The 14461-nt window shown below is 41.9% G+C and overlaps 1 protein-coding gene across 1 annotated transcript; it reads right to left on the reverse strand.

Moving 5' to 3' along the window:
* Positions 1-450: 450 nt before the first annotated feature.
* LOC134071309 (bone morphogenetic protein 10-like) lies at positions 451-3388 on the reverse strand. Its single transcript, XM_062527986.1, has 2 exons — positions 2859-3388; positions 451-1948 (listed from the first exon to the last, which is right to left on the reverse strand). Exons 1-2 carry the CDS (start codon positions 3241-3243, stop codon positions 924-926), a joined length of 1410 nt encoding a protein of 469 aa, XP_062383970.1. The 5' UTR covers positions 3244-3388; the 3' UTR covers positions 451-923.
* Between the last annotated feature and the right edge of the window lie 11073 nt (positions 3389-14461).

The raw sequence follows: 14461 nt of genomic DNA on the forward strand, positions 1-14461 counted from the left end.
CGGAACACGGAGCTCTGCGGACAAGAGCTTGGAATTGGGGCCAGAAGGGGAGGGAAGGTGTTGGACTGCGCTGGACCATGGCCGTTGGGAGCCCAGGAATCTGCCAGCACTCTCTCCCAGCTGCTCCCCACTTGGACAGGAGGTCTTGCCCTGAGTGATGTGCCGCGAGCCACCGAGGTCCAACACCTCCTTATCACTGCGGCCCGAAGGACTTGGAGACAGAAGTGCGTGTGGCATGTGGCCCCCACTGGTGTCGGGGGTGGGGCCAGGGGACCTTCTGACGTTATTCACAAATTGGATAGGTTCGTCTGCTTATATCATACGCGTGAACTATTCTCCACTGTGAATGTCATTACATATTATACGGATATGATAATCACCTTCTTCCAAAGGCTTTGTCTCCATTTGTAAGATTTCTAGTTGTAACTTACAGGCACTCCCTGTCACAACTGCAATTCATTTTCCATTTATTTAGAAATGATAAAATATTGACAGCATTGCAGTCTACATCATAAAGCGTTTGTTTCATATAATATAAAATACAACTCACAATTTACAAATTGTAAATATACATTAATAAGAAGCTGGTAAAGTCCATTCCTCCCGTTTAGCCTCCATTACAACTCCAAGCATCTGCTCAACTGTGCTCAGAGCCTGTGGTATCCTGCCCATGAAGCCATGTGTGAATAAGGCAACTATGCAGAAGTATCTACCACTATTGCAGAAACACTCATGTCTATTTATCAAATTGCTTGTATGATCCATGTTAACAATCGAAAAATGGCTGTGTTGAATCTTGCGGTGGGTCCTTGCATGGTGAGTTTAGATGGGCACTTCAGATCTCATGTCATCTCATGTTGCTTTGAGAGGTGTAACAGTCTGAACTTGGTTGTGTCCGCATGCTGCTGCTTGGTTCTTGGTAACTATCTGCAGCCACACTCAGCCACTACCATGTCCTCATATTTATGTTTGAGAGTGATCACGCCTTTCTGGTCTTTATACAGAAGGGAGATCGGGTCCAGCTTTGTGGGGACACAGCAAGGTGCGGAGGCCATCTTGGGGGACTTGAGGCTGACCAGGGCCTGGATGGTAGCGTGCTTGGTGGGTGAGACTTCACGTGTGAGAGGAAATTGGCAGAGGCCATGGCAGGCGTTGGCTTGGTAACCCTCTGGAGCCACAACAAAGCTATCCCAGCCAATGTCCTTAAACACGACATAAAGCGGGGTCTTCTTGCAGTACTCGTCGGCCGCACCGCGGCGCACCCGCGGCGCCCTGTCATATATCATGTTGGAGCGTATCTGCATCAGCGTCTCCTCATCCTGGAGCTCCTCCGAAGGGCCCTCTGAGTCTGTCCACAGCTCATTCCCACCCAGCAATTCAAACTCATGCTCGATCAACTCATCAATCTCCTGCTTCTCCTCCAGGTCTTTGCTCTGATCGTCCGAGAAGACAATCAACACAGAGTTGTGTTTCCCGGAGACGTCTCGGTCAATGTCCAACTCAGCCAGTCCTGAGTCCTCTGACTCATCATCACCCCTGAACTGGTTCGCCTGACCTTCAGGTCCGCAGCTGTCTATGCGGACCTCCAGGTATTGAGTTGGACGATCAGAATCCTTCCAGCGCTGAACGACATCTGTCAACTGAAACACCTCCCACCCACTCTCCTTGACACTGATCTGCCTTGAAGCAAGTTCCTCCCTCTTCACGGGAACCTTCTCAGATCTTCTTTTGTCAGGGCCCCCTCCATCCTTCCACTGTCCCTCCTGCTCTAGAACCTCAAATATGGTCACCCTGTGCTTTCCGCTCGAGAGGCAGTGGAGTTCTTGTGGCACCAGTGCATAGAGGCGAAGCTCGGCGTTGATGACACGTTCGTGAAAGGGAATGGAGATGTTGAACAGGAGCGGGTGTGTCCTCACACCCTTGTTTGTCACAATGGTTGGGGAGGAGTCTGGAATATCAAGAATGCACAAATGGTACAATATGAATTCAATTTTGATTAAAACTATGTAATAGACATTTCAGTGTTTTGTTCATACGAACATTGAGTACTGGCTGAACTACAACTTTTTAGATATGGTGCACTTGATCTTTGTCAGATGTCAGATTTACTGAACATAATATTGAAAGTAAATTACTTTCAAAAGCCTCTAAATCCCTCTGACCACTTTTCTTTTAAATGAGCATTTTGTATCAAGCTCCTATTGGGTTTCGCCTACAATTCAATATTTCAGACCAGGAAGAGAGTGGTATTTAGTAAGTTTTGAAGCTAAATTATTGAATTAACTTACACTATAATTATGTGAGGAGCATTCACTCACCATCATTCTCTCATTTTTGACAAAAGTGGCTTTTAGAGGCTTTTGCATCTGAACTCTTCTAATATAAAATTGTATTGGTAATTGTACAATCTGAATCTGAAAGTCATGAAATAGGACTGAATGAAATGAAATGACTGCTAAGGTACGTACTTTGGATACATTTAATAAAGAGTGTACATGCACATATTATTAACATCAGAATTATTATTCAGATGTAGACAAAAAATCTTTTTCTGAGATAAAGATTGTTAAAAGTATTAAAACAAAAACAAAAGGAGTCAGCAATACCAAAAATTCTCCAACTGTTTCCAGGTTCATTTGAAATAATTTCATGAATTGCAATCTACATGGTCTCCCTTTATAAATACATTTAATCTCGAGTGACTTCCTGGTGAAATAAGGTTAAATGAAAATACAGATGAATATTTGTAGCTATAGACAATGACTTGTCTACAAGGGATAGCTTTGTCAATTTAAAGATGCATGCACAGATCAATGTATAAATAGATGTATAGGTATCTATGCATCTATTGTATGTACCTTCGTTCTTGAAACTGCGCACTGTGTTGCCTGTGGGCCTGGCCGTGTGGTCGTTTGCAAAGCGGTTGTACAGCTCCAGCATGTACTCAGGAGGCTCCACGCGAGGAGCAGGGGGCCGAGGAGGGCCAGGGGCCCACGGGCCTCCCCGATCCGTGAGGTTCAGCACGGAGAGGAAGTTTCCCAATAACTCCTGCATGTCCATGTCCTTGGACTGCTCCAGCAGAGAAGGGTCCTGTATGTCTTTAGGGTTGTCCTCAGGGGGCAGGATGGGGCTCGTCAGACCCAACCAAGGCAAGAGCCCCGAGCACAAACCCACCACCCAGATACAGCTCACGCTAGAGACCCCGGGGCTGACCATGACTGTGGCGCAGAGCTGTGGTACCATCAAAAGTTCAGTCCGGTGGAGGATTCTTATTTATTGTTTTTTTCTCTCTCCGTCTCTTTTGTTGTGGTTTTGGATGATATGTAATCTTCTTCAGCACCAGACACCTGCGCAGCTCTTCTGCCGACTCTGCCCTTCAATCACACTGCCTTTCAGGCCTGACAGGTTGATGTGGGGGTGGAGGCAAAACAGCTTTCGCCTTGTTGATCTTGTGATCGGGCGCAGAGGGCAGGACAGAGTTGTCCACCTCCCTGGTGTTGACAGCTTTGGATATGTGGCCACTGCACGGCTCTGCCCCGTCCTCTCAACGCGGCGGGTGACATCCAGCGCGGCCTCCCCAACATGTCCTTCCTGTCCTTTCCATGTCTGCAAGCTCCTGGGTGGTGGGCGTCCGCCACCACTTGAAGTTCCAGCGGCAGCTTAACACTGTAGTGTTGCAAAAAGTCCAGCTTGAAATGTCTGTATGTCATTTCTCCATCTTTAAAGGTACAGTCCACGATTTACTGCCATGTTCTGTCATTAAGTGTCTGTATGTGTGTGTGTGCAGATTTGGGTGTTCGTACAAAGTTTTACGACAGTAATGGGAGAGTACAGTGCCTCGGACTGAACCATAAACAATTCCAGCCTATTAACACTATGCTAGAGGAGCACAGAAAATTTTAATATAATATGATTGGCTGGTAAACTTAAGCATAAGCACCCTTTCATCAGAATAGTAAACTCTACCTGTGAGAATGAAGAATAAACATCTGATAACAGTCGGGACATGAGAATATTTGTGGTGACTCAAGATTTCAAGATTAAAGATTGTCTAGATTATTTATTGCTACACCACATTATTGTATAAGAGAGAAACATTTATGGGGTTCAGCTCCTCAACATTGCAGCAATTATTGATAATAGTAGGCCTATGCATTCAGTGCTAAAATGACAATGAGTGTGTGAGTTAGTATGTGTGTGTGTTTGTGGGTGTGCAAACACGTGATTATTGTCAGACAGGCAACTGCCCCTTGTCCATTGTTCCTAAGCCTGGTTCTGGTTGGCTGGTGGAGAAACTGCTATCAAAGATCCTTCATTACTCCGCTTTAACCCTCTCTGCTGCTATTGAGCCTGTAGGTCCAGGCCTTTGGGGGGGCAATACTGTATACAATACCAGACGGCAGCCGCTGAGACAGATTGTGGCTTCAGTGGCTTGGGTCTCCATTAATTCTCCAGGCTTTACTGAGGCACGCTGTGGTGCTGTTGTGTACATCTCGGACAAAGGGCAGCTCGAATCCACAGATCTGCTTGTATGCTACCAAAGATCCGCTTTAACTCTCTCTGCTGCTACTGCATTCTTACAAACTTGAGTCTACTGTATGTTCAGTTGTTCAAAATGAACATTCAACGACACCGTTCATGTGGAGGACAGATTAGTCAGGTAACTTCACAGAATAGGAAACACAATTTGCACACCTGGAATAAGAATATAAAGTCTGGGAATTAGTCCAGCTATCACCATTTAAATTCAATCTTTAAGTTTGAATATTAATCTGGGGAGTCTGCACTTTATTTCTACTGCACAAGAGGCATAGTTCAAATGACTCTACGTTTTTGGATAGTCCTTCAATCAGACCAATGATCCGGGTGGATCTTTTTGATAAGCTAGTTTGTGATTGGACCCAGAAGATGTGAGAAGCAGGAGAGATAGATGTGCAGGTTACCAGCCTGAGCTGCAGGGCGAAATCCAAATCGCTGGCAGATCAGGCAGGGTTCACCCAGCCTATCTGGGAATGGCATGTCACATAAAAAAATACTTGGAAATGTTATGTGCACCGCCTTATAAGGTCTACTGTAAGGTCTTTATCAAATCTGTACTTTTGCCGCAGGTCAGTCGGTTGGTTTAGAGGTCAAGGAACCCACCACACCTTACTGGGAGCATCCCATTGTTAGCCACAGTATGGCTTATTGCCCACGGGAGGGCAGTACAATCCATTGTTTCCTAATGATGTCTCATTACTATTAATCCCATCACTGACGTAATTCCTTGGTCTAAAGTGCTGCTTGGACTCGTCAAACTGCCCCCCCCCACCCCCCCTCCATACGACCTATTATACCAAGATTGACATATTTGTTGTGCTCTGGGCACCCTATTGTCGCCCTCCTGTGATTCACTCCAGAGACAGCCGATGAGTGACGCCATGCCTCATGATTAGAATACTGCCACAGGAAGTCCAACTCGCCAGTGGATTGTTCCATACATAGACACTGCTGCAGGCAGAAGGGAATGGCGACAGTTGAAACATGGACATTTACCGCCGACTGTTAATGGCATTACAAGGCGTGAACTGAAGAACGTGGCTCCTGTAAATAGAAGGCTTCCCTGTGTGCTGTGTTTTGGGCTTAGATGATAGCCTAGGCTCGTTTGCTCTAACTGGTAGTTAGTTGATAATAGTAATCATATTGTAATGTCAAGATTTTGACATTTACTTGTGATGACCAGTCAGTCTGTTATCAATGCAGACAAGGTCAGATGGGATCATACCGTGTAAAACTATTTTATTTTGATAAAATGCAAAAATATTGAAATTCTAAAACTGTCAAAATGAAATGCAAACATCAAACCATATTTTGTGCATACCAATTCCAAGACAGCATGAGATGATATCAGAATCCTCAATTTGGCAGCTTTTCACTCTCTACCAGCATGTAATCAATCTTGAGATTTTGAGAAGCACTGTCTGTCATGATAGAGAGTAGGCCTATACAATCTAGTAGGTAGATAGGTGACTAGAGGTATCATGTCAAGAATGCAAACAAATAGGCATTTATTGGCATCCAGTCAGAGAAAGCAAAACATTTTAATGTCAGTTTGTCACTATTAGCCTATCAGCTTTTGTTTATGACTTGGACCTACAGTATGTTACTTTGGACATACTGTAAGCGCCTGCTTAAATACCATAACCATAACCATATATCCGAGATTACAAAATAGTATTTTTAGCATTTTCACATTTCCACATGTTCTAAACACGTGTCATACATGCACATCCTTGAACATAGGCTACCCTAGAAATATTTTCCAAAAACTCTCCAGTCTCCAAGGTGACTAATCGACAAACCACTCACCTTGATTGTAGGCCTATCAAAAAAGGACAGCTGTCATCAAATAATCTCCCCCACTTGAGCTCAGCAATCTTTTTTCTATTATCTCAGCATTGTTTTTGATTCACCTCTGTGACAACATACCATTTGTTGAAGGAGAGAAATATTACCTTATTTTGAATTTGAAAAGTTGGGACAAGGGCAACAAAAGGAGGAACATTTCAGGAGGAGCTAATTATTTGACCAGGAACCAATTGGAATGGGAATACAAAAAGAGCATCCCAGAGAGACTATCAGAAGTAAAGATGTGGAGGTATTCACCACTCTGTGTAAACTAGTGTGCAAGCCTGGGAACACCCAGGTTAGGCTAATGATGAGAAAATGTAAGAATAATGTTTCTATCATGAAATAGCAAAGGATTTGAGGATTTCATCATCTGCAATGCAAATGTTCAGAGAATCAAGAGAAACCTTTAAAATAAAGCACAGGGCTGAAAAAAAAAATATGGCCATGGTCTTTTGGACCTCAGGTGTGCTGCATTAAAACCTACATGTATACCTAAGACTGGCACAATAGCTGCTAAAGTTAAAGGCCTAGAAGTCAAAACCAATTACAGCATTTAGTTCATATCAATAGGCCTACTTCTTTTATATATTCATATTAATACTTCTCTTCAATACCTGCCATACAAAGCACTTTTGCTGACCATTTGTTAACAATGAAAACATAGCATGAGGTCAAAGTTTCTTTTTCATGTTCCTTTAAGTCGACACTTGGACTTGGATATATTGCAATGACACAAAAAGAATCCAGAGGCCATAGCTGCTATAGCCAACCCCCCATTTCCTTCACCTCTATTAATGTCCATTAGTGCGATTGGGGGTCCTTGGTTTTTGGACCTTGATATTTTCAAAACTATAGCTGTGGTTGCCTCGGCAACCATTGGAGTTTTTAATAATGGTTTTATATCTGAAAATGTTCTGAGTTCCAAACTGTAAAAGTGTGCCAAGGGTAAAAAACAGACCTAATATTACAGTATATAGCCTAGACAAACCCTCTTTTCCTTTTTTTCAACGTGCTTACGTGATGCAATTAGAAAAATTAATTGCTAGATTGGAATAGGCCTATTTGAGCACAATATTTATTTTACACAATTACAACGTAATTATGGTTTGCTGAATTGGACAGACCTGACCTTTCCTTTTTAAAATGTAAATGCAAAAATGTAAATCATGCTTCTGGCCCAAGTATACTAGCAGATACAAGGAAGCCGGTCTCTGCATTTATCCCATCCGTGAATTAGTGAACACACACAACACACAGTGAAGGGAAGCACTGGGCAGTGAGCTACCTTCATACAGTGAGGGGTGAGATGTCTTGCTCAAGGGCACTTCAGCTGTGGATGGGAGAGCAGTGTTCAATCACTTCCCCCACATATCTCTGGTCGGGAATCAAACCGGCAACCCTTTGGACTTACAAGCCCAAGGCCCTAACCAGCAGGCCACAGCATGCCCTCAACAGACTGTAGCCTAGCTCCAAACATGCTTCTCAGTTGTCCTGCTGCATTGAGGAGGTGATTCATTACATGTAAAACCAGAAGCTGAGTTTGTCCTGTTCTTCAGGAAACTCACCAGGCTCTCGCTTCGCCAGTTCAGTAGTGTATTGATATCGATTCCCTAGCCCCCAAGTGCTGTTAATTGCACAGAAATCCATTCACATGTAGGCCTACAACAGGCACAGCAGATGAGTAAGTAATTGAGGCTTCAGAGGCCATCAGATGCATTCATTTTACACCAAACTGCAGTCGCAGTCATGCAAAATAAATGTGTAACTATAATGGCTTTAAGACGTAATATCAGGTATGTCACAACCACCCTTTTTCTGGGAAGTGGTCATGCTCAGATACCCATCAGATACACTTGGCCTGGTCCAGTGATCACAGTCATGCCTACTATGGTTGGTATATGCCTCATTAAGGCTGGAACAAAAACGTGGCAGGGTGCGCATTCAGAAGGCCAGAGCTAATTATGCTTTGTTTGGGCTGTAATTCCACATACTTTGCCACAATCACATACTCATTATGTAGATGAATAGGGAGCTGCAATTCATACACTGAAGCTTTGAGGACCTGTTAACCCTATACTTGCCTGCTTTTCTGAAGCTTTCCTTTTCTGAAGCTTGTACTTGGATGATCCTTCAGGACTGGTGGGGACCTAGTTGTGATCTTTTGGGTGTTGCACACAGGCAGATGGCACAGATGTGGCGAGCACTCGGAGGAAATGAAGTAAAATAACTGCTTCAAACTCATTTTGGTGTTACACTGACTTCCAGTAGGGAAAAAAAAGTGTCTGACATTGCCAACGCGTGACTAGAGCGCTCAGTATTGCCGATGGGACCATGACCCATTTAGTAATTTTTTGACTGAAGCGCTAAATAGCATTGAATATTGATGCCAAGGGACATAGGCTTTAAATTCTTTTATGGTGTTGCTGTAGGTCAACTGTGATCTGCAGAAGCTAGATTGTTCTGTGAAAACATGTTAGTGACAAGTCGATGCATCCGCTTCACAGCGACACACAACTACAGGGGATCACGACCATGTGGCAGATATTCATTTCAGGGAGAAAATACAACCAAACTCCTTATTCAACTGAATGTGAAAAATTACTTTCTGTTGATTTGATGTCATATTTTTGCATCTATTTTTGAAAGGCAATTTATTGTCAATAACGGTATTATTTCTTCCATTGGTTGTGTGGAATTCCTGTGTCCATGACATTCTGTGTGATATTCGCGCGTGTGTGTGTGTGTGTGTGTGTGTGTGTGTGTGTGTGTGTGTGTGTGTGTGTGTGTGTGTGTGTGTGTGTGTGTGTGTCTTATGTCCTCAAATGACATATGTAACTACATTTATGCATATGTGTTGATTATGAATTTGATTCAATCCTCTTTTTACAAAAACAAAACAATATTCAAATGTCAGTTTTCCTAAGTTAAAATACCAAATAAGTTTCATTCCAGTCATTCGGTCATTCATGATGGTCACTCTGATGGTGTGACGACTCCACGCCAATTCTAAATACGTGAGGAAAGGAAGGAAAACCCAACAATAACCCAACACTACTTTTATCTACAACACACTTGGTAATTCTGCATAAGATGGGCAACTGTTTTGTGTTAATTGAGAGCATAACACTTTTCAGTACAGATGTTTGTCAACACACTCTTTCATTGACTTACCAGAACCACTTATAAATCACACTATGAGACAAATACACTGAATCAAATGTAACCAAGAATCCACTAATAAATGTTATGCAACGTGATCTTTGCTGCACTCTGAAACATGACAACATTTACCAAGCAAGCGACATTGGCCAGTTTAACCAGCTAACCGTCTACAACTGGTTCAAAATGCAGCAGCCAGACTTCTCACTGGTACTAGGAAAAGGGAACATATAGCACCAGTCTTGGCTGCTCTCCACTGGCTCCCAGTCAAATACAGAATCCAGTAGCAATGACTGTTTTAAAAGCTTTAAATGGTTTACCTGTGTATGTTGTGGACATGTTATCTCCATACATTCCAAAGCTATCCTTAAGGTCACCTCACGATCATGTCTGACACAGAAAGGAGACTGTACTTTTAGTGTGTTTGCTCCTAGGCTATGGAACAGCTTGCCCAATGAGCTAAAAACCATAGCTTTTGTGACTGGTTTTAAATCAGCGCTTAAAATGCATTTTTGCCATATTGCAATTGACAGCTACTGACCTTGCATGTGATCCTGGTTAGGGTACCGTTCTCCTTGTATTGTGTCTGTCTTTTGTCTCTGTTTTTTTGTCTTTGTCCTTTTGTCCCTCTATTTATTCTTGTATCTTGTTCATATACTGATTGTGAAGCACTGGTTTTAAATGTGCTATACAAATGAATTGTACTTACTTACTTACTAACCAACACAATATGGGACATGCAGGCTACTGATCCCTCTCTATGACAGGTTGAAAATAGGCAAATACTTTTATTCTAGACCAGTGGCCATATGTTTCATTAGGTGAGGAAGGAATTTGACATTAGTGTGATCAGGTTTGCTCTAATCTCATGTCATGCCTAATTCATGACAGGTTTTATATACAGAACCTTTGGTCAGCCAGGACCGTCAGCAAAGAAAGTCAGTGTCTCGGACCACATCTGAAGTCTGTGTATCTGTCTTTGTACAATAATGTAAGTATCTATTTACAAGGCAACTTAAGAAAAGAAACTGAATTAATCAGTTAAAGCACTAATCCATAAGGCCTCTGTGGTTGTTTAAAGATTTGTTCTGCTGCAGATACTTCTGTTCATAATGGAAAGTGGGATAATGAAAAGTACATTTGAGTGGATTATTTAGTGACTTAAAAGCAGCATTTTGTGTCAGAAAAAGAGTCTGTTGTGTTGTAAAAAGCCCAAGTATGAGATAATGAACGGTGTAATGCATGGCAATAAAATACCAATGATGACGAGGATAAAATTCAGATGATATAAAATATGATAGACATACAGAGACTACCGGTAATCATATAGTAATTGTTCAACATAATGGTTGGTAAAATATAAATGTAATAAAATATAAATACCGAAATGAATGGGATTGTTTACACAACACCGAACCTATAGTATTGATGAAAGACAGAAAGATGTGAGAAGGAATACAAGAGGAGCTTTGAGTGTCTTATCAATACAATCAATCAATATCTAGCCAGCTGTGAAAACACCCCAAACTAATGCGAACAGTCCAACCTCCAAAATTGATTTGTAACATGCAGTGAGAGAAACGCAGAGACCAGGGCGTCATATCTGAGCGTTGGACTCATCTTAGGCTTTGTGTGTAACTCTTGAAGCCTTCCAGCATAAGAATGAACAGGTGTGGGTAAATGTGGTGACTGAAAATAAGCCTAAATTAAATATCACGCCCCCAAATATCCTCATTTTGGAGGCCTTGCCTCTAGAATTTACAGCATGAGAGTTCATAATGCACCCAAAAGACAAAATGTTCTGACATAGGGGTAATCAAAGAAAGTTGGGAAATTGTGAGAAATGAAGTATAACAGACTTTATTTATAGACAGAATGTGCATGATGTGCTACTACCAAATGCACTCGTTACAAAACAATATGACACATGTAATTTGTCCCTGAAAACAACACAAATATAGAACACTGGAGATATAACGCATATGTGCACAAGAAAACAACACGCATGATTCAAGACTCTTGCATATTTCAAAATAAACTCTTTTTTGTTTTCATCAATAAAGCAATTATTTTCACATTATGGATATCCCAAGCCATCAAATGTGTTGATAACAAGCCATAATACAGAAAGTGGGTCACAAATGTGCAGGAGAACTCTTTGGTCCAATGGACTTTATTCCATGAAAATAACTCTCCAACTTTCACCCACTGATCTACTATACTGCACCCACCAGACCATGCCGACTTGAAGTAGTTTTCCAGATTGATAAGAGGCTAACTTTGCATGGAAATGTGTGTGTGTGTGTGTGTGTGTGTGTGTGTGTGTGTGTGTGTGTGTGTGTGTGTGTGTGTGTGTGTGTGTGTGTGTGTGTGTGTGTGTGTGTGTGTGTGTGTGTGTGTGTGTGTGTGTGTGTGTGTGCGCGTGTGTGCGTGTGTGCGTGCGTGCGTGCGTGTGTTGTAACGATTCACACTTGGTTTTGGTTACTTCACAGTCACTTTTTCAGTCACAATCAAGCTAGTTAATCAGAGTCCCTACTACTGATGACAACTCACTAGATGAGTGCTCTGCCCATCCTTTTAAAGAATTGCGCTCTGAAATATGGTTGTCTCATCCACTGAAGGTTCTCTAGTGAGCCAATGTTCCAAGCATGCAGCTTAGTAACACAGTCTTATCTGCTGCTTTCAGGTATGACTATGTAGCCTATGGTAGCTAACCAGCATGAAGGGCTAATTAGCCTGAAATGGGGCACTGATGCTGTTTGATTTTTGATTTTGATTATCGCCATTGGAGCTGCCTCCCTTGCCTTCTGCTGTCCTCTGCCCTTAGATACGTGGTAGGCATCTTCAGCTGACATTTTTTGAGAAGTACCTGCATTTATGTTTGTACTAGTATATGCATCCGCGGTTTTGGTACAGAAATGATCAAGTCAGGACTGCCACTGATATTTTGCCTCTGGGCGTCTTGAAATGGCATGTTTACATTTATTAAGGTGTGTTGTCCCTTGAGCCACTCTCCCCATTTTGTTTGGTCAGCCTATACTTCCCTGTTCTTCGCTGCTGGTCTGCTGGCAAATGTAGTACAATTCCAGAATTTGAACTTCAGTAAACTCCCACGTTATAATGACATATCCCAAAAGGAAATCAAGAGGTTCGAAGACAGATCATTACACATTTTGAACTGTACAACTCAGCTCCATATAACGACCACAAAAGCATACCAAACACACATCACCATCAAGGCAAGAAAATTCCAGGGACAATATTACAAAATCACATGACCAGCTTCACAATAGACTATTCAACACACTGAAACATCTCTGCTATTTAGGATACCAGAACAATTCATAGGTGGTTTTCTTCCTCTACTATTTTCAAAAATATTTGGTTGGTTTTCCAATTCTCAAGGACACACTCTTTTTAAATTTGGTATGCTCATGCTTGCCTATGTTTGCTCACTGAATGCCAAATCTTAAACAATCGTAAACTTTGAAGGCTCACTCATAATGGCATTTTAAAAAAAAGCTATTTACCTCTTTTCAAACAAATCAGCAATATGAAAGTTACAATATGTAGCCTATGTTATGTTCTCTAGTTACGTACTGTATGTCTATCTTCAAAATGTATTTTGTCTTTCAATCTTTCAGTAATATTTACACAAATGTCCTCCGCAGTTATTACACCTCTGCTTGGACCCCGATGATTGCTAGTCCAAGCATTTACATGTATTTATTATATGGCTCTCTAGAATGTTGAGGGAGCTCCCATTCACTTTGAATGGGCCTCTCAACGTTCTACCGGTCCGTTATATCTGCATATTGACCGCTCCGAAGGTATAATGACCGCTGCCAATGGCAACGGGTTCACTCCGCTTGTTGTTGCGGAAGCCACGAAACGGTAGCCAAGTTATTGCTAAAGACACATTGAGATAAGTTGATTTTCTCGTTTTGGCAAGTAGCCATATAATAAGCGCGATAATGTATAGAACGCCGGTCATTATCTGAAAATAATTCCCTTCAGTACGAAGCAAAACCCCTCCGCTGCGCGTCGGGGTTCTGTCCGTCCTGTCGGGAATTATTTTCCGATAATGACCGGCGTTCTATACATTATCCCTTACTTATTCCACTGCTCGGTTGAGTTCCCCATTGTCCTGCGTTCTATAAGGGTGTGGGAACTTTTCTAGACGGAACGTCCCTCCGCTTCGCGTCGGGCCGTATCACCGTCTAGAACGTGCATTAACTTTGAATAACCGCACGGCGTGTCGTCCATTATCCCGTAGGCCTACACATTGTAGGCCTTCATGTAGCCTAATGTAATCTACTCTACATTCAGTGTTGTAGGCTATTTCATGGTACGCTTGCTTGCAACTAAGCCTACTTCTATGTAAATGCATATTTTTCCAAATCTTTAAATAAATGTGAAGAATATGAAGCTCATATTTTATGTAGACTTGTAGGCCTACATTTTTATTAAATGCTCAGATTTAGCAAGAATGTATCCATTGTAAAATCAGACTCATCCAGGTATACACTTGAGTAGACAGGCCGAAAGGTTACGAAAATGTAACAAATCAAGACATCTCTTGGAACCGAGATAATGTTTCACTTTCTTCACTTAACGAGTTAAATGTTAATTGTAACCCGTTTACTCCTCTGAGTCGCGTCATTTCCCCCTCTGAAATCCAAATGTCTTCAACGTGATGACCTAGCCAACTGTTTTACACACCCACAGGTTCAACTGATATTCAGGATGAACAGTTTTTGTTATTAATGGTATGAATAAAGTAACGTAAATTATAAAGTAATGTATTAACGAACAATGGGTTCATGACTGAGAACACCTAAATAACTGAAAATTCCCTAATAAACACTTGGTGAATGCATTTTCTCGATTGTCCTACTGTATGTATTTCAAT

Source organism: Sardina pilchardus, chromosome 23 (assembly GCF_963854185.1).
Source record: "Sardina pilchardus chromosome 23, fSarPil1.1, whole genome shotgun sequence".
In the NCBI taxonomy this organism is placed as follows: Eukaryota; Metazoa; Chordata; class Actinopteri; order Clupeiformes; family Clupeidae; genus Sardina; species Sardina pilchardus.

Coding starts and splice junctions, on each gene's coding strand:
- LOC134071309 (XM_062527986.1), bottom strand. CDS start 3,243: ATGGTACCACAGCTCTGCGCCACAGTCATGGTCAGCCCCGGGGTCTCT. Junction 1,949..2,858: donor GCGCAGTTTCAAGAACGAAG/GTACATACAATA, acceptor TTGATATTCCAG/ACTCCTCCCCAACCATTGTG.